General features: G+C 36.0%; 1 protein-coding gene across 3 annotated transcripts in view; it reads right to left on the bottom strand.

Annotated features, from left to right (window-relative positions):
* Positions 1-21,355, bottom strand: part of kdm7ab (lysine (K)-specific demethylase 7Ab) — a 64,702-nt gene that overhangs the window by 28,700 nt on the left and 14,647 nt on the right. For all 3 annotated transcript variants that reach the window (XR_012399872.1, XM_005174322.5, NM_001202419.1), the window contains 3 exon segments: positions 8,477-8,562; positions 8,118-8,235; positions 3,996-4,156 (listed from right to left, as the gene is read on the bottom strand). Coding sequence is in view for 2 of the 3 variants with exons in the window: in XM_005174322.5 (XP_005174379.2) it covers positions 3,996-4,156; positions 8,118-8,235; positions 8,477-8,562 (365 nt within the window). In the remaining variant the exon portion in view is untranslated.

Here is a 21,355-nt window from a genome sequence, read left to right as displayed (position 1 = left end):
GGACAATTGGTGAAGTTTGCAAGTTCTCCCCGTGTTGGCAGGGGGTTTTCCTCCAGGTGCTCTGCTTTCCACCACAGTTCAAAGACATACACTATAGGTGAATTGGGTACACAAAAATTGTGTGTAGTGTATGAGTGTTTGTATGGGTGTTTCCCAGTACTGGGTTGCAGCTGGAAGGGCATCCACCATGTAAAACATATGCTGAAACAGTTGGCGGTTCATTCTGCTGTGGCATCCCCTGATAAATAAGGGACTAAGGCGAAGGAAAATGAATGAATGAATGAATGCACAACCGTACAACAAGTGTACATTTTTGCATCAAAACGAGCAAGATAAAATAAAAATAATTAGCATTCTGTGCCAACATTAACAAAACTCTAATGTGTTTGCAGAAGTAATGAGGGATAAAATGGGTAGGCTGAAAAGTTTCAACCACATTTGTTGGGTCATGCACACATACACCACAAAACAATTGCCATTCTTCAGGACAAACTGGGGGTACATGAGGCTAACATCTGGAAATCAGTAAGGGAAAACACATGAGTGCTAGCTTAAAAAGCTACATATATTAGGAGTAGCCTGACAGGAGTCATGCAGTCACAAAAGCCCCTTTTACACCTGATATTAAAACAGGGTTACAACAGGTTTCATCAAGTCCAATTTTAAGACCATAATGACTTACAAGAGGCTAAAAGCTAATGATTTTTTAAATGGCCTAGTTAACAAATATTTTTGTAAAGAAGATAATTAAACCATAAACAGAGTTGGTAAATAGAGTAAATAAATAAGAGTTAATAATTAAACTTGTCAAAACTCTTATTGAGATGGAATGATAGTGATTGAATGGGTGTTGGCCCCATTGGGTAGCTTTTACATGGATCTAGGAAAATTAAGACCCATTTAAAACGATTTAAGATCCACAACACAAAATTTAAGTCAATTTAAGACTTTTTAGGGTCACAAATTTTGATTTTGAAATTTAAGACTTTAAAACCCTGTAGATACCCTGTAAAATAGGGTCTGAAACATTTTGTGCTTGTCCACATTCAACTAGGTACTTGGTACTATTCAACTCAATTGTTTTTATAGTGTAAACGAGCAGCCACAAAACAAGCCACCTCTCTGCCTACATAATTCAGAAATATATTAAGGGGTGAGGTGTTGAAACACATCAGCCAGATAGGATTTAAACTTTGCCGAACAAAGGTTTGTGATTTTTTTGTTTATTTTTTAATACACATTTTTGCCTTCAAAACCTATAGTGTAGTTTTGCGATCTCCCGATCACACCGAACAAGATTTTCCGTTCTAAAAATGCAAGGCGCACCACGCTGGCTTTTTTTATAGACAAGAAAAAAACAAACAAACTTTTTATATCGTTAGGCAATGACTGAATCAGCTGGGTATTGTGCGAGTGCGTTGCTGTTGATATTGGTATAATTTTAATATTTTTTATAATATTGTGAAATTTAGAATTTGTGAGCCATACAGCACCTGATAAAACAACCACAAGTTTCGCCTGCATCTTCATAAGTCTACGTAGATATCTTGACAACACAAACACTGCAGTCACCTCAACGGGAATCCTGCCTCTGCTTTCATTTGATTGGAGAATGAAAAGACGCAGCTGCTGTAACACACTTTTTCTACTCATTATTGACTTTTTTCATCTGCGAGCATACAGCGCACACCAGCAAAAACACGAGGTGCAGCAAGCCGTTAAAACATGAGGCACGCAGGGCGCATAAACAGCCTGGAAAACTCTCAAGACTATTAGTAAATTATTCAAAATAGGTGCCTCGCAACTAGGGCTGCTCGATTATGGGAAAAATCAAAATCACTATTATTTTGGTCAAAACTGTAGTCACGATTATTCAAAACGATTATCAGTTGAAGTCAAAATTATAGTTTGTGTGCTTATTTGTTTTTATTTTAGCTAGAATAAAAGCAGGTTTAAATATTCTGAAACCTATTTTAAGGTCAATATTATTAGCCCTTTTAAGCAATATATATATATATATATATATATATATATATATATATATATATATATATATTTATATATATATACAGTCATTTTCCTCCCTGTAAATAAGGAAAGGGAAATAAATACAATAGAATAAAAATACGAAGCAAACTGTGCTTTAAGCATCTTCACAGTAAGAAAAAAAATTATAGCTACAAAAGTCTTTCAGTCAAGAGCAGTGAGTAATTGTGCACTGACATTTTAAGAGCTTATATGGTTTCTCTTTTACATGTCTTTTGAATCTCAACCCATTTGTTTAATACACAAATGAGGGTTAATATAAATAAATCTCTAAACATTGTTTTGAAGCCTATTTGACCATTAAAGCGCTTACATTAAGATGACTTTAGATGCGTGTGCTCTGCTCTTCTCTGAGGCTGAGCACGCACACATAACAGCATGTAATCTCATTCGCGCTTTTAAAAATATGAATGATTCAAATGTACATTAATGAATGATGTGCATTCCATGCTTTAAACGATACATTACAGTTCATGCTTTTAGTAATGTTCATGTGAAACTGAGCTTTGCATAGCAACAAATGTGTGCAACTGGAAAGAGGGTGGTATATGATGCAATAATCGTTTTATCTCGATTAATGCTTTTTCATAATCGTTAAAATCGAATCATAATTTTCGATTAATTGCACAGCCCTACTATCAACGCAAAAAGCGTGTTTGCTGTGATCGGTTCCTTAGTGGAAACAAAAAAACTGTTCTCTGTATCTATTTCTGTTTTTCTTATTGAATAATTGCATAGTTTTAGCCTGATCTCATGAAGGAACGCAATTATTTTAAGTCAGTTTAGTGGCTAATCCGTATGAACTCATACAAGTTCAGTTGAGAATGTACGATTTTAAAAAGGAGGCGTAGCCCCAAACAAATCATACTAAATTGTTCGAATGAGATTGTACAAACTCTACTACTATACTAATTAGCCACTAAATTAAAATGTTACGAATTGCTGGGAGATATCGTTGCATAGTTCACACAAATATTACAATTCTGTCATCTTATGCTCACCCTTTTCTCTGTTGAACACAAAATAATTTTTTTATAATATTATAAATTTAAGCCCTGTAACCATTAACATCCATAGTATTTGTTTTTCCTACTATGGAAGTCGATGGTAAAAGGTTTTTAGCTTTCTTTAAAAATCTTTTGTGTTCAACAACAAAAAAAGTTTTGGGACCCTTAGAGGGAGAGTAAACAGTGAGTAAATTTTCATATTTGGGTGAAATATTTCTCTAGCATACAAAAAGTGCAAGCTTATTTTTGCAATATTAGTTTTAAAGATGAAAAAACTTCTCTATACCCACCTGCCCATGGGCCATCCCCTGAAAGAAAGTCTTTTTTTTTGGACAACTTGTAATCCGATTGACCAAAACTCATCCTAACACCAGATGTAAACTTGGCTTGGAAGGTGTGACAATAGCAAACCTTTTGCCACCTAGCTGTATGTGCAATATAATCACACTTCCATTCCCAGTGGGGCGCAGACTCCCACCTCGGGACCCAAATGGAGCAGCTGATCACGGCGTGTATCATGATAACAATGCATTATACACACAAATGTGAAAGACAGAAGAGTGAGCTGTAACCTAAACTATATAGACAAAGCTCAGCGGGGAAGATATCGCGGCTGTGTAACCGGAAACTATAAAGACCAGACTCTCAATGAGATGAAGCCTGCAAGGCTGCTGTAAGGTACACCACTTTTATCTGCACTCTTATTTCATTATGGCTTGATTAATGTTTGCTAAAAGGTTAGACCCATCTGACTCACCTAAGATTACCATCTGATCTCTGCAATGGCTGGCCTGTAATGTAACTCCATTACACAGAGACAACTCTTAATGGAATTAATATTTAAACCCATGAAACGCTGCTGCTCAGGTGGCCACAGCAAAGAACACACTGGGTAAAGGTGGAAGAGAAATGACAGTAGTTTATTTCACTTTCCCTACTTACCAACATAACGCTCGACATCCTTGATGGAGAAATCCGGCGGAGGTAACCGGAGACCAAGTTCTTCCCTTTTGGATACAATGATGGGATAGCGGAAGCCATGCCGCTCCAGATATCTCTGGGTGACCTGACCGCCATGCATTGGCTGCAAGATCTCATCTCCACTGCAGATTTAAACACAAGAGAAATGTAGATTAGGGTGAGAAAACAGCAGTTAAGAAAGCATCTAATTGTAGACATAGATGTATAAGCTCTGAAGTTTGGCACTCCAGTTTCAGTTGTTAATTGTTTTTCAATTGTCCATTAAATAGAAATGCAATGAAAATTATCAGCTTAAAACATTTTCATTTTTCAGACGAATGGAAGAAATGCTGTGTTGTGCCACATTGCCTCAGCGTGGTTTGTTGCTGTACTGTCAACTAACTTGCATGCAGGCCATGGTCAAAGTTCAATATAGCTGTATATTTTCCAGATGTACCCACATACATTGCTATTCTTTTGAGCATGTTCAGTACATGTATAGATATGTCCACTGAAATAACATGCCGACGAGACATTTCCATGTAGTATACTAGTTCCTGCTGCTTGCAGTAGCACAACTGTGCTGTCATGGCAACTCTCACTACATGATGCCTCTCGACTCATTTCGTGATCTGATCTGACATAAGATAATAGTTTGATCATGCAGATGGGCATAGAATCAAGTGAAGCGAGTCATATACTGTCATATACATATCCACTTTAAATTGTATTGTATGTTTTGGTATGTCCATCTTTTGCAGCAAGTATAGCAGACCAACAACAGTTTCAATATAGTTTCTGATAACTTCAACACTAATGCCTGATAATAATTAGATGTTACGGTCAATAAGATGTGTTTATTTTATTGCCTTGCATTTCTTAAAATTCACTATAATTTAAGTTAAGTTACATAAAATCTTACAAAATTACTAACGATAATTATTTTTAATTCTAACTAAAATAACTATTGCAAAGCATTTTCAGCCAAATGCAACTGGAATTTTTAGTTTTCATGCATCTCTATTATAAAGTAGATTCGAATATATTACATATCTATTATTATCAATGTTACATATCTATTAGTATCTATAAGTATCAATGTTAGGCCCTGTTTACACTAATACGTTTTAGGTTTAAAACTGTGTTTTAGAATGAAAACGAACCACGTCCACAATGACATTTCACCTAACGTTTCTGATAAACTGTCCATCAACACTACACCACCGAAAACACACATCACATGACTATACACGCATTCTGGCATGCGCTGAAAGCTGCTTCAGCGTATTCTCGCATCTGAGCTCTGAGCACACCAGCCTGACTGAGAGCAGCGGAACGTCTGCCACAAATCTGCCGCTGGATCTCATCTCTCTGTAGGTGTTAAACGCAATGTAAAATTCATCTTGTGTAGTAGACCTATTTCTAACAAGTCAGTCTTTTAAATCTATAAGCCTACTTGTTCTCAGGAACTGTGTTTTGACTGAGCGCAAGGATGTTAGCATACCTTTAATATATGTAATCACATACACTGATTCTGCACGTTTGACCAATTACTTGCCTTTATTTCCAATACTTTATAAACGTATTGTACTTTATATTTTAATAATTATTTATGATTATTATATTCAGCGAAAGAGACAGCTATTTCATATTTCACCATGCTTTTCTTCTGATAATCTTGAGCACATATTGCTGAAACCACACAGTGAGCCAAATGTTTCATATTTAACAATGAAAATGAAGAGGTATTAATTAGGTTCCAATTTGTTATAGTTTTACTATAGTGAAGATGTCGGGCATATAAATATATACATGATGCCTTAACATTTTTGGTGTATGTTATGTTTAAGTTGTTAATATAGTAATTAAAAGAGACCGTGCTTTATGGCATGTTTTCATTTTATTGTTAAGATAGCCAGGGTGAATGACAACATAAAAGTACACTGCCAATACATTTGAAGATTTACCCGACATGTCATCATGTCCTTGGGAGTTCGTTATAAATTTTATAAGTCTGAACTTTCAGGGAAAAGACGCAAGTCTGATTTTTGGGACTTTTTCTCAATATCAAGTAGACTACACAATCAGGCAGCGTGAATGTCGGCAGCCTTGCCTTTGTTTTCAGAAGTCTCCATTTTACCCCCTCTACGCTGACCCGGGGCAGCAGCGTTTTAAAACCAAAACAGCCTTTTCATCGTTTTCAAAATGCTATGTTTTCAGGGCTTGAAAACTCTGGTGTAGTGTGGGCGGAAGGCATAACAGTAGCAAAACTAAAACGTATTAGTGTAAATGAGGCCTTAGTTTCATTTGAAAGAGGTTCTAGACTACAACAGTAAGAACCTGGGGACTCATGTACAAAGACTTGCGTTGAATTAATACTAAAACATTGTATATGGACAAAGCTGCAAATGTGCGTACGCAGTAAAGAAATCAGATGTATGAAACACTATACGCAAAATCCCCCGCATATTTTCTTTGTATATAGAAATTAACGTGAAATTGAGCGCAACATGAATGAGCGCAAAACCCCTCCTTACCTCCTCCCCTTAATAAATATGCTAATGACTACACTTTGGCAAAACCAAACGAAAAAGCAATAGCAAAAGTGAGCATAAGAGAAACTTCACAGAATGTGTATTGGAGATGCTCCTATCAGAGGTAAACCGGAGAAAAATTGTGTTATTTGCCAGTTTGTCCTCCGGAATTAATAGCAAAAGAAAAAATATAGAGTGGGAGAGTTTAGCTGATGCAGGTAACACAGTGAGGTCTGAACATCACACTGCGATTGAATTAAAAAAGAAATGGTCTAATGTAAAGGTGCAGGTTAAGAGGAGAACAGCGGCGCGCCGTCAAAGTGTGGACCGAAGAGGAGAGGCCACGGGATGCTGAACTAACACCCTTTGAGGAGAGAGTTACCTCAATTGTGAGCAACACTTTACTGTCTGGAGTAGTATCCGTGTCTGTGGGAGACACAGATGTATTAGAGGAACACTTTGTTAGGGCAGTAAAGCAACACCCCTTCGCTCTCAGGGCAGCACCACTAGCATTTCAGCTGCCCAATCGCCCGCTCTAAAACCAGCCGAGTGCGAGAATGGGGATAATTTTATCTAATTTTAACTAATTTTGTCAGTTTGTGGGTTGTTGTGGGGGGTTAAAAGCCATGTCTTTAATGGATAACCGCGGTCTCCTGATATTCAGTTAAATAATTGCGCTCATTTAAAATTGATAAAATAAAATATTAACTTAGCTGGAATAATATCTTTAAACACATCACCAAGAAGCCATCCATCGCGCACCTTGCCACCTTGGAGCCTTCGGATTCGACCATTGACAATGTCCTCTAATAAGGCCAACACTGCCATTGCCATAGACTAAGGGTTGTATACATTTGCATATGCTTTTATATGTTCTAAATCATATAATTGGTAAAAAAAAAAATTATATTGTGTCAATTAACCCACTTTATCAATTTTAAATTGATAGCAATGTTTTTCGCATGTGTTGGTGCGATACTATGTAGTGTGCAATTCAACATAATTGCCTCTAGCAGTTGCCAATGGAAATCAAGTAAACATACAAGAAATGCAAGTATGCCAGACATGAAGTTGGCGCGGACCAAAGCACATTCTCACGTTCATTTAACGTTAGTAAATCCAAACGTGAGCATGAAATCTGGCGTACGCAAAGTTTTTGTAAGTACGCAGCATTGAAACATGAGGCCCCTGGTCCTTTGTTCACTTCATTTTACAACAGTTGTGTGGTTGTTTATTTGTTTATTAAAATCTTTTAGATTGAAAACAAAACAAAAAAAAACTATTATGACTATTTTGAATCCTACAGTAATGTTGCAGGCATTTACCCTGTCTTTGTAACTAGTTAATTTAAGATGTACTCAATACTTGGTTGTTTTTAACATGAGTCAAATGGCAATACATGAGACAGTCAAAACTGATGATGAGTGCTGTGATTTACAATCAAATTGTTCAGGTGAGTGACGCTGCTTTTTTTATTATGCACATATGTTTTGTGTGGCATCATTAGAGACAGCGAGCATTGGAGTGCTTTGTCATGATGGTTTTGGTTTCCCAAATTTGGCACACGTACCTGGGGAAGGTCCTGGCCTGCAGCTCCCGAACAAAAACTGAGGTGCCAGCCTGCACTGGCTTACTGCCGTCATCTGGCTCGGTGTAGTCATGTCTGTGCCAATTCCTCCGTTTCTTCACTGTAAAAACAAGGGAAGGAGAATTCAATACTCTTGGCCTCACAGCAACAACACCACCATAACATCTGTTGTGTTGATCAAAACGGTTCAGCAGAGCAGAAAGTTTTAATCCTTTAAATTTTGTTGTCATCTGATAATTAGGTTTGTAACAAACTCTCAACAGGGGAAAGAAAAATCTGCAGGGCTTTTTAAAATTAAAGTGGCAAGGGGGAATCAAACAATCTAAAAAGAGGAGACTTACTGAGAGAGGGTCCGTGGTGGACATCACAGTTGGGACAGTGGTAGACGTCAATGTCCACAGCATAGTGCTCTTCAACCTCGACACAGCTGCAAGAGAACAGACACGTACATTAATGGATGCTTACAACATAAAATAGTTTTCTGGGGAAACAAAATGATTCTGATGTGCAATGACCAATAGCTACTTGAGTTTGGTATTTTCATGTTTACCAAAATTACATTTATTTACAATTACAAAAATAAAAGTTAAAACAGAAATATTGTGAAGCATTATAATTTTTTAGCTAAAAACATTTTCCAGTTACCTACATAGTAAAATGCTATTTACATTTTTGCAAAGGCAGAGCTGAATTTCAGTATTTATTGGAAAACATTTTGTACAAACATGTTTAATTGCTATTTTTGATCTATAAAAAGCATCATTGACAAACATGAACATTACTTTATTTATTTTTAATTGTCGAATTTAAAAAAAAAAAAGTTTATGCATGCTCCTGGCTTAGTTATGAAAGGAGAGCACAGAGAAATCTGCATGTTTGTTTGTCTTTTTTTTCTTGAATTTTTAAAAAATAATAAATTTTATACTGCTGTACCCTTTGCATCTTTGTGTGTGTGTGTGTGTGTGTGTGTGTGTGTGTGTGTGTATGTATGTATATATATATATATATATATATATATATATTATTTCTGCATGGCCTAATCTTTAATCTATAATGTTATTTTATATATTGTTATACACACACACACACACACACACACACACACACACACACACACACACACACATTTATATATATAAAATAACATTATAGATTAAAGATTAGGCCATAGAGCAATAATATATATATATATATATATATATATATATATATATATATATATATATATATATATATATATATATATATATATATATATATATATATATTTTTTTTTTTTTTTTTTTTTTTTTTTTTTTTTTTTGCAGTGTTTTGTGTTTTTTATATTGTTCTAGATGCAAGAACATAATATTGTATTGCTTAATGTGAATGTCACAAGGAACAGAGAAGGGTTGCAGAAAGAGGAAGTATATTTGGGTACAATACCCAAAGGACTGCAGAATGAGTGACGTTACACCAAAACTCCAGTTGTTAATATCAGTTGTGTATATATGCTGGAGTCAGGGAAATGCAAGTTAGTTGCGAACCTCCTGAATGCAATTCTTGTATTGCACTGAGGTAACAAATTTTTTTTCTGCTGCTAGATTTAAAAAGTTGGTGTCTTGTGATTCTTTGTATTTAATACAGTAAGTCTCTGACTAATATGCATCAATAAAAAAACAGAGTTACAGTTTGCTTATGCATGATAAAACTAATACAAGGAAAAAATTTAAGCTAATTAACATCAACAATATTAACAATACTTATTAATAATTATAACTTGGCCCAGACAGAATCTGCTGACATTTTTTTTTGCGTGTGGGCCTTTATTATAACTTAGCAATAATTATGATTATTTTTACAATTGTGTTATTTTTTTCCTGATTACAGATTGGTTATTTTTTTCGCAATTTCTAACTGAGCATCTTGTACATTCGTCTTATTTGAGAAAGAAGGCCATGATGTTGTATAACACAGCCTCTTTATAAACTGCATTTAGCGCCAACGCTAAATATACGTCTCTACATGCTTATCAAACAATACACAAAGCAGCATGCACTTGTACAACGGGCTTATTAAAACATTTCCCCACACCCAGAGTTTTCAGTAGCTTTGCCAGCACGCATCTTATCGTTCAAGATCCGCTTGCCCCACTTCTTACATTTTCCACACCGCACCTTCCAATTAGCTTAAAGGCATGTTGTTTCACAGGAAGTCATATGACGAGCCAGTTCTTGGCATTCAGTGCAGATTCATTAGCCAGGCAGGTAATGAGGCCTCGCACACTTTTTTGGCTCGGGTTTTGCTAAGCGTTGCCAAAGAAAGCAATTTCGCTAACTCCTTGGTTTGAGTGTTACATTACCCAGAATGAAGTGCTCCAAACAAACGAGGGTTTCACACAGAGAATGCCTGAATAGCTGGAAATAGTCTGATGGTGCAATACAGTAGCTGCGTTTCCATCCACCTATTTTTATGCACATTTTGGAATATAAAAAATTTTAAAATAATAATAATATAAAAAAAAACCTAAATGTGCATAAAATTTGAAAATGAGCATACAGAGTAGGATAAACTTTTTATTTATGCTACGACGGAAACGGATTTAACCAAATAAATTCCAGCATTCGCGTTAAAAAAAGTCATGTGATTTTGCTTCAACAGATCATGTAATAACAAAAATGGTGAAACGTGACGGGTATGTTTAGGTGGATAACAAGGTCCGAACATTTTTTAAATGTTATATACACTAAGAAAAAAAATCCTAAATGGAAAACATCAGTGGAACACGCAAATCTTCCAAGAAGTTTGAGTGGAGATGATTCTAAAACATAAGTCTATGATAAGTCTATAAGTTCTATACATTTTACTGGCAATTTGTCAAATCCCGGGATTGTATAGAATGCCTTGGAAATGTATAAAATGCTTGATGGTTTTACGCAAAGTATAAAATATGAGTTTTTGTAAAGATTATGAATACTTTTCTTAGGCATTCTAGACAATTCCAATGCATTATAGAATCACAAATATCATTCAGGCAAAGTGTCAGATCATCACAACAAAAGCCTTTATTGATTCGTCCACTAAGATTTGGTAACTGGCTTCGGTTAATAAATAAATAAATAAACAAAACAGTTTTTAGCAGCATTGGCTCTTATTTAAGATAATTTATCGTATAACCGTCGTTGCATATCAACGTTGTGATTCCTGTCTTAGCACTACACGCCCTTTTGACATGTTCACACAACAATTCATGGGGAAACGTTAAGGCTGGTTTATACTTCTGTGCCGAGTGATCGTCGTGACCCACGGCGCCTGTCTTGCGCGTAGCCGTGCATTTATACTTCTGCGTGCTGTTTATGTTGTTGTCCAATAGCACTTCTGAAACAGTAGCAGTGGCAGTAGGCTTTTATGTTTCTCTGTGTCAAGTTTCTTTGTGGGTGTTTTATCTTTTAATCAATGTACACGTAGCAAAAATTCGCTCATTCAGAGGCAGGAACCGGCGAATGTGTAACAACTTTTATCATAAGGGTAAACACAACACAAAAGTTTTCATCTGGAGCTCCTTCACGGGACTCCACACTTATAAACACTCAATCCATCGGGCTTGGGGCCATCAGCACCAACCATACTCATCACAGCTACCAAAACGACCAATCACAGAGCATGCGCTACGTTCAGTTGCGACGTGTAGTAACATTTTTCGAGAAGTGTAAGTCACCGTCGGTTTCAGTGACTGTGCCAGCCACGCACCATACCCGTGCCCTAGGCAATGTATAAAGTAGCCGGATTTCACAAATTACCTGTGACATATACAAAAAAAAAAAAAAAAAAGTCCTTCTGTCTTGAGATTTTAACGAGACTAAACATATTCATTCATTTTCTTGTCGGCTTAGTCCCTTTATTAATTCGGGGTCGCCGCAGCGGAATGAACCGCCAACTTATCCAGCAAGTTTTTATGCAGCGGATGCCCTTCCAGCTGCAACCCATCTCTAGGAAACATCCACACACACACTCATACACTACGGACAATTTAGCCTACCCAATTCACCTGTACCGCATGTTTTTGGACTGTGGGGGAAACCGGAGCACCCGGAGGAAAACCACGCGAAGGCAGGGAGAACAGGCAAACTCCACACAGAAACGCCAACTGAGCCGAGGTTCGAACCAGCGACCTTCTTGTTGTGAGGCGACAGCACTACCCACTGCGCCACTGCCTCGCCCCACTAAACATATTAGTAACATTATTATTGGTAACAAGTTAAAGACACGCATAGTTAAAACAATCGACACGTTTGTAAACATTTAATGATGTCCTTTTTAATGTATTTATGTATTGAAACAGACAGATTTTAAGTCCCCAAAAGGTGCATCTATGTGGGTAACTGCAGAGAAGTAGGAAACGTGTAGGGCGAGAGCAAAAAAAAAAAAAAAAAGCTTAAAAAGATGGTCACATTTAAAAAATACATGTCACCAAATATTCTTGGGCGGCCATTAATATACTTCTAAAGCAAATGATGATCAAAAAAGATAAGTTAAAGAGCAAGACGCTAAAATTTAAATTCACATTACTTGGGAAATAAGAGAAACACAGAAATAAACAATGTGTGTGAATTGCCCTGTACAAAAAAAAAAACAGAGTTTCCTTACATTGCCTGATGAATGAATGCAATGTAGATATAAAAACAAAACAAACATTTTTTTGGCATTTCCACATTTTCAATATATTCTTTTTGCTTTTAATAACCACAAATAGTGCAAGTCTGTGGGGAAACACTGCAATATAAACAATCATTTACTTGAAATACAACAGGACGTTTCCAACAAACTTAGCAGTGCAGAATTGTATGTAAAACATTCCCTTCCATGCTTGAAAGCCGATTGTGAATCCAAAGACTGAAGCGATTCTGCAGTGACCGAAGAGTAACTCCAGACTGGGTCATCTACGGTCGATTATGTTTAACCCCAGACAGGCCCGACTAAACCAGAGCTCCAGATGTGAGGTTAGATTTGGTTGGGCTCCAGGGTACGAGACGTGAGGTGAGCGGGGGAGGGGAAGAGTGTTTGTGTTGGAGACCACTTGTGGGAAACAGTAGCATTTGAGTGCCAATGGTTGCGTCTACATCAAAAGCATTAAACTAGCCGTCATGCTGGGAAAATTTGGATTGGAAGAGAATTCAGATTATTAATAGCAACAGCTTTTCATTGACTTTAAAATATTAGGTTTTTAGTTTTTATTTAACTACAAAAAGTACAGTTTACTTGAAAGGTTTATTGGGAAAATTTGTTTTGATCAAATATTAAAAATAAAAGTTTTTTCAATTTAGACTTTTTTTCTCTTCACAATTTTGAGTTTATAGCTCACAACTTTGTTAACATGACAACAATGTAACCAAAATTTTCTGCGTTTTTAAAACGTTTTCTATGACAACATTTGCGAAAAGATGCTTGGTCTGTTTACACACATTCATAAAAAAATTACTGTATTACATTTGCAAGACAATTATTTGGCGCTCTTGTCTTGTTAGTAAACAGTACTTGTAGGAAAATGATGAAATATTGTTGCGATTCAGCGGTCATGTCTAGCAGGCATCTGTAGCTCCGGTCACGCTCCACCTCTTTGCCCTTGTTTGGCATCCCCCGGTTGGCGCGATGACATGCAAACCAAATGTTGACGGTAGGCCATACCCACTTATGTATTTTTTTTTTTTTTATTTAGTGCCATGTCAGCAACCAAGGCTATCTTCATGGCAGGAATCTTTCAACAATAAATATACAATTTAAAAATTAACAAACAAAATAAAACATAAATTAAATAAGATTTTTTGTGTTAATACATGATAAAAATTCTAAAATCTTTTCTTGTTTCACTTTGTCAAAAATGTCCTTAAAAGAGTTCATTTCATAAAAAGTCCTTCTGGAATCAGTAAAAGCAGGACAGTCCAGTAAAATATGTTTTACAGTAAGATGAGTTTTGTAGCACAAACACTGAGTAGGGTTTTCACCTTGGAGCAAAAAACCATGTGTAATTCTTGTATGCCCAATACGACATCTGGTACTTGATAAAATCGATTCTTAAAATGTCTTAAAATTCTGTGTGAAACTTCAGGTTGGATTTCATGTAGTTTATTGTTTTCTAATGCATCCCATTCCTTTTGCCACTTGTTTAAAATGTAAGCGTTGATAAAAGGATTCATCTCTGATGGAGGAATTTGGCATTTGTTCACTACATGCTTCAAAGCATCTTTAGCAGCTGCATCAGCTCGCTCATTTCCTAAAAGTCCGACATGTCCAGGAACCCAGCAAAAAATGATGTGATAAAACTGATTTTGTAGTTGGTGAACTTTAGTTAAAATATTGTCAATCAAAGGATGATCATTCGTTGAAGATTCCATAACTTGGAGGCATGATTTAGAGTCTGTAAAAATGATGGATTTCTTTTGATGGGGATTTTCTATATACTCCAATGCTAAAAGTAAAGCGCGGGCTTCAGCTGTGAATATGGAACATTCTTTAGGCAGACTGATTCTATGACTTTGTTCCCCTGTCACCATTGCTGCTGCTACATTACTTTCCATCTTTGAACCATCTGTGAAGATTGGTATGTGCTGAGAATATTGAGTTCTGATATCCAGGTATTGTTGTTTGTACATATTGGGATGAGTAACTCCTTTCTTCTGATGTCCTAGCTCCATATTGATTTTAGGCGCCATACCCACTTATAGCTTCATTTGTGCTCTTCAGAAACCTATGGGTGACTTCATGGATACTGCATCCATATCTTTTATGGTCTATGAACAGCCTCTAAGTCAACATCTTATAATACTGAGGTATTTTTTTCTCAGAACTGCAAGTTTATCTCTCATAATTTCACATTATAAACTCAATTGCAACATTATAAACACATCTTGAAATACAGAAGCTTTAAATAACAAACAAAAAAAATTGGAGAGCATTGGGAGACAAAAAAAATCATAAATCTGAGTCTATTTTAAAATAAAATAAAAAACTTTTTTTCAGACAAAAATGTCACAATAGCAAGATGCAAATCAGAATTCCAACAATTCCTATAACTGTCAAGTCATTGAAAAAAATAAAAAATAAAATAAACTCAAAAAAAAAAATGAAAGTCAAGAAAAAGACCTCAGAAATTAAATGAAAAGTAATTATCACTAATTTGAAATTATTTATAAAATGTATTTTGAGTTCCAAAATGTCGTATTACAAGATAAAAAGCACCTCAAATTTTAAAGTTTCATACTCCACTTAAACATCAATAAATAAGAAACATTAATAAATTAAACATTTATAATTTGTTGTTAACTTAATATCTTTTAACAATTTTTATTATTATCTGTTATTCATCCAAGTTTTCAACTGTTTCATCTGAGTTTTACATGCTGGAAACGAGCCACCAAGCTAAATTGAGTGCACAACGTCAACATGAGTACATTTTTTCCCTTCAAAAGGACCCGCAATAAACTGCAAGCAGCTACTACAAACACCGGCCAACAACTTTCCCTCCCTCAGTCTACTTCAGACTTTCACTAGCGATTACAATGAAACAACCAAAAAAAGACATGCAGGAAGTGACTCACGAAAATCATTACATCACACTTCCTCAGTTCCTGACCCACTGCAGGTTGACACAGTAAGCGGCTTTCTCCTCAAATCTGGGAGAAAGGTGGACTCCTACTCGTATCTGAGTAATCTGTGGTGGTGAGAAACACTATGTCACATTGAAAACAGATCTGACTCAGGAGTTTTTGAGCCATAATAACAGATGCTAAGCCAATCGTCTGTTGTCAAGCAAGAAAAGCACAGCAAGGGGTGGGAGAGAAAGGACGAGGCTTGAGATGTGAATCTGAATGAGTTCAGGCCACAGGAGAGCTTGCGTCACCGGGGACTGGTGGGTTGCTAGCATAACAAGAAGACTCAGGAAGAATGATGCAACGTGCAAAGAAAATATGAAGTACACTAATTTTGGCAGGAAATATAGAAGATAAAATAGAGTGTTTCAGACAAATATCGAACGGTTTCCTAGACTGTTTAGGACAAAAACAAATTACTATCAAAGATTTTTATCATGACATACAGAAGAAAATGTAATTCAGTGTAACAAGTACTAACACAAAATAATTGCAAAAAAACATTTTAAAACCAAATCATTTGGTGACATATTGACATACTTTAAGCGTCACACAATGCAAAAATACAAACTTTCAAGCCTTTGAGCCACTGTGTATTACCAAAAAGCTTTTATTCCCCACAAAAGTTGACCACTTTCATATGTTTTAATGCTAGTCAGAATAAGACATTTAAGCAAATATGCGTGACATTGAACAAAGATGGAACATTTATCCAACTTTTTGACCTTAAAAAAATATATTTCTAACTTAAAGGTGCAGTATGCAAGTTTGAAACCCAGTGGTTGAATTAGGTATTGCATTCTTTGATCAAAACAAAAGCAAGTGCAGGTTGCCAGATTGAGGACCAAAAGGAGCGAGTCTGGCGATCAACCAAAAAGGCTGATTTAAGCTGTGTTCTAAATAAAAGCAATGGCCCGCAAGAGACGGAATATTCTCCATATTTAAGGGAGTTTTTGTTCTAATCATCAACTTAAAATGATACATTAGGAACGGCATGGTTGCAGCGGAACAACAGAAAACTGACAATGATCACCTTAGGTACACCTCATGTGCTTTGTTCAGTGTTAAATACAAACAATGTGGGTTTGAATGCTATTTTACATGACATTTATTGCCATAGTACTGAAAGCAGCAGCAGACTGATCATGAAAATAAAACAAATTGTTTGAAATTGAACTTTAGAACTGACTCAAAAACCAACACTTATCAGTGATTCAGCATGTACACTTAACAATGTTACAGAGGTTTAACATGTAATAATTAGATTGTAAACCTTACCACCTCCTGAGCGGGTGCATATTCTGTGCTTCTGAATGGCTTTATTTAAATTTCTGTCATGTGCTGTCTGGTGCAAACAGCCGAATTGCTTATCACTGCAAATCTCATCACGTAGCATGTTGCTTGGACACATGGTTACAATGTAACATGTTCACCTAATGTTTGTGCTCGTAATATTCATATCATTTGCTAATTAAAAACCTCACATGGAACTCTAAATCTGCGTCTTGTTTCGGATTCTGCTACTGTCCACCGGAGCGCACATTTTGGTCACGAGCGCCTGCTTTGAGAGCCTTTCTGAATGAATAAATGAATGCATGAAATACGCTGTTTTCCATGAAGGCGACCTGGGGTGCTGAATAATTGGTAAGTGGCATTGGGCAGGTTAAAAGAACCAAAACAAAGACAGATTTCCAGCACGGAACGGCAATTTCAAAAGCAGAATGGTATTTTTATGCTTTAGAAAAGTCAAAAACTTAAATACAGCACCTTTAAAGTGAACACTTTATTTGCATTAAATTTGCATTCAATAAATCTAAAATTCCTTTTTGGAAATTTAATTTGGTGCAGAAGCCGAGGAAATTCATACTTACACTAACAAGATCAATAGCAAACCGGTTAAATTATTAAACCATTTATTTCTTTTTAAATTAAATACAAATCATTTAATTTATCATTTAATAATGATGTACTTCATCATTATTACAAATGCACTACCTAAATATTAGGTCATTTATTATTAAAAAAAACGATAAAATTACATTGAACAATAGCATAAATGAACAAATAATTTTAATAAAATGCTGAAAAAATAAACCATGCTCACTGAGTATGTTTACATGGACACCAATAATCTGATTATGATTAAGAAAACACTCAGATAAAGAGTCTACCATGTAAATGGCAATATCGGATTAATAATAATCGAACCAAACAGAAATCCAATTAGGACATTTGGAGTATGCCGATTTTAGTCGCATTATTGAAGTGCAGTACAGACATGTAAACACCCTAATCAAACTATTAGCATCGTTTAAGATTTTCACCACATTTTGCGAAAGGATAGTCCATACACACATGGCTGTTTGACACTATTCTCTGCACCTGAAACACCTTAAATTACATGAAACTCAAGGAAATGTGGATACCTAAGTGACGCAATGATGTTAATCGAATTATGTGCTATAATAACATGTAAAACAGGATCATGAAAGAAACATCCTCATGTAAACAACTTAATCATATTATTGTCAGGTTAAGGCAAATAATTCGATTACTGATGTCCATGTTAATGTAGTCTCTGACAGCTGATGATGCATAATGCAATACATCATGAAAGAGAAATGTTCATTTTAAATGTTCAGAATTCCTTCAGTAACTTTCCCTCATTTTCTTTCTGCCTATTCACTTTAATTCATTCAATGACAAAATAATACAAATTTTACTAAATGTGATTGTGACTGAATTGTAAGATTAAGCCATATTGGTCACTCTTAAAGGATCCTATCTCAATAGGAAGCAGGTTTCTCTTTCCCAAAATTCTGATTTGAAAATATGAGCGAATAAATCCATCATTCAGCTTCATATTCCACTAATCAAAGCTTCCTTGCAAAAACCGACGAGCGAGCCAACAATCACAACACTGTCACAAACAAATTCCACAAAATCTCATGAGACCCACTAAACTCTTTAGTGAGTGGTTTAGCGTGAAATAAACTAATAGCATTAAAGCATGCAAAAACAGACTTGTTTGTTTCACTGCTGTTTACTAATTTAAATCTTACCAAGCTATTGCATTCGCTGATTGCCAAGGCTTACGCTGTTGCACTGGTATTGCATGTTGTATTCTGGAGAGTGAAGGGAGGGGATTCTGACAGGAAACAGAATGTCATCGCATCTGTCCAAATCCTTTGTCTAAATAGGCCCACAAAAACAACATTAACATTTGAGCTCATGTCGTAGATGACCTTATTAGACTAAAAGCTGATAGACTTGAGAAATAACAATGCAATCCAGCCTCTGGGCTCCATTCCATCAATATCATAAATCCACGTTGTCCGTCTCTAGAAGGAAGAGCCTTTAAGCCTTAAAAAGATGTTGAGATTTGGCCTCAAAAGACACGAGAGCACGCCGAACAGCTTTTTTTCAGGGAGAGATCCTCTTTCACGGTTGAGGAACGCTCAGACAACAGCCGTTCTTCACTGAGCTCTTATGACCTGCCATTTAGCCTGAATGGAGATAGTCATTACTCAGCGGAAACGTAGGCTTGATAGGGAGATGGAACAAGTCTAGGCAAACAATAAGAGGATGTGGCCATTTCTCCTCAATGGCATGTTTTTGGAAAAGTGCCCATGGGTCCCCTATGGAAGTGCAATACATTTCTGATGGCTTCTTAGATAATGGACTGGGTCAAATGTGGGCATAAGCAAAGGGATTCAGCGACAGAATGTTGGAAGATATAGGAGCGCATAAAGCCAATACAACCAATGAGCTCTGCTGAAAGCTTAACCAATCGTTCACCTAGACTGCACGCAGATGAAAAGAGTCTCCATGGTGATGGAGAATTCACAGGCAGAACTCACAGTATGTAAGCCATAGATCCCATTACGCTCTCAGAATCACACTTTGTAGTATGGTTTGTGCCTGAGGCCTCCATGCTGATTAAAGCACGCATGGAAATGTGGAGATTGTTAAAGTCGAATGCCTATTTAGTCTACCTCAACTGCTCTCGATTGGTGCTACTAAAGAATTATGGATGGGAATTGAAAGGAATTTTTCCACTATAAAAAAAAAAGAAAAAAAAAAAAAAACTTCCATTGTGTGTGTGTGTGTGTGTTTGTGTGTGTGTGTAGGGGGGGGACATTTCTCAAAATATCTTCTTTATTCACAGAAAAAAGAGAAAAGAGATAAAGGTTAGCAACTAATAAGAGCGAGTACTTTAGTCTCGCCTACTTTGATCTGGAAATCTTTGGTTAATTTCCTCTGTTTGGTACATTAAGGTCTGTCAACAATGAGTAAAACAAACATCAAACAGCTGTTTAATATTGTTTTTCGATTACATCTAGTTTTCTTATTGTCTTTTTGACGTCTTTTATAGACCATCATACTTTTAAAGTTTGACATTTTTTTATTTTGTTTTCAATACAAAGTTCTTTTAATCGTACTAGCTATCATAAAAGCATGAAAATGGTGAAATTTAAACAAAATTTTACAAATGTAATCACCTTGGTGAAATTTTGTAAATAAATCCCTAAAAAAAAAATAAAAAAAAATACTTCATTCATTCTTAACAAATACTCAGAAGTCACTTTAATAGACTGAACAACATGGGATCCAAAATGTAAGTGGAAAATTTCACCTATACACACACAATTCCTAATTATGTTGATTCCTAATAACTAAATGTCTGTAAAAAGTTCTGTAAAAGTTTACAGTACTGTTTTGTAATTTCACAGGTAAAGCCTAGTCATTCTAGTAAGAACCTACATCCACAATGGTCAAACTGGTCATGTGAATTTGTCGTATTTACCACCAGCAAAAAAGAAGGTTGGATTGAAAGTGATTCTGGATGAGGCATTATACATCCCAATGCTATGAACACTAGGACTTCTTGCATACAAAAAAGGGCTGCACGATATGGGAAAAAACTGACATTGCAATATTTTGTTTTTCAGGGATATATATTGTGATATGAATATAATTTCAGAAGATGACTCTATTTGGAAGGTATTCATAACTTTACATTGATTGGTATGATTTTGTAGGGGAGTGCTTCTGAATCAAATGTACAAAACTATAATATAAATATATTTATTCATTATTTTATATACACACACACAAAATAAATTACAGCAGAGATGAAAATAATCGAACAAAGATAAAAGTAAAATGATTAATGCTTTGTTTCCACTTGAGTCTAAAGGCTGATTTATACTTCTGCGTCAAACGCCGGCGTATGCTACGGCGCTGATGCATAGCCCTTCGCTGACGTGCACCTCTCAAAAAATGTAACTACACGTCGCAACCACGCGTAGCGCAAGTACTGTGATTGGTCGGCTTTGTAGCGCTGACGAGTCTGGGCGGGACCGAGAGCCGCGTGAATGGCGTGAATCCAATGTAGCGATTGTTTACAAGTGTGGAGTCCTGTGAAGGAGCTCTGGATGGAAAGTTTTGTTTTGTGTTTACCTCATAGTTAAAGTTGTTGCACGTCCGCCAGTTCCTGCCATAAAAATAAGCAAGTTTGAGCCACTTGTACATCCCGGAAGTGTTCAGGAAAAGCAAAAAAAGCAGGGAAGAAACTCGACACAGAGGAGCATT

This window comes from Danio rerio, chromosome 25 (genome assembly GCF_049306965.1).
Source record: "Danio rerio strain Tuebingen ecotype United States chromosome 25, GRCz12tu, whole genome shotgun sequence".
NCBI lineage: Eukaryota > Metazoa > Chordata > Actinopteri > Cypriniformes > Danionidae > Danio > Danio rerio.
Note: the sequence above shows the minus strand (reverse complement) of the source record. Positions and strands in the feature narration are given on the sequence as shown.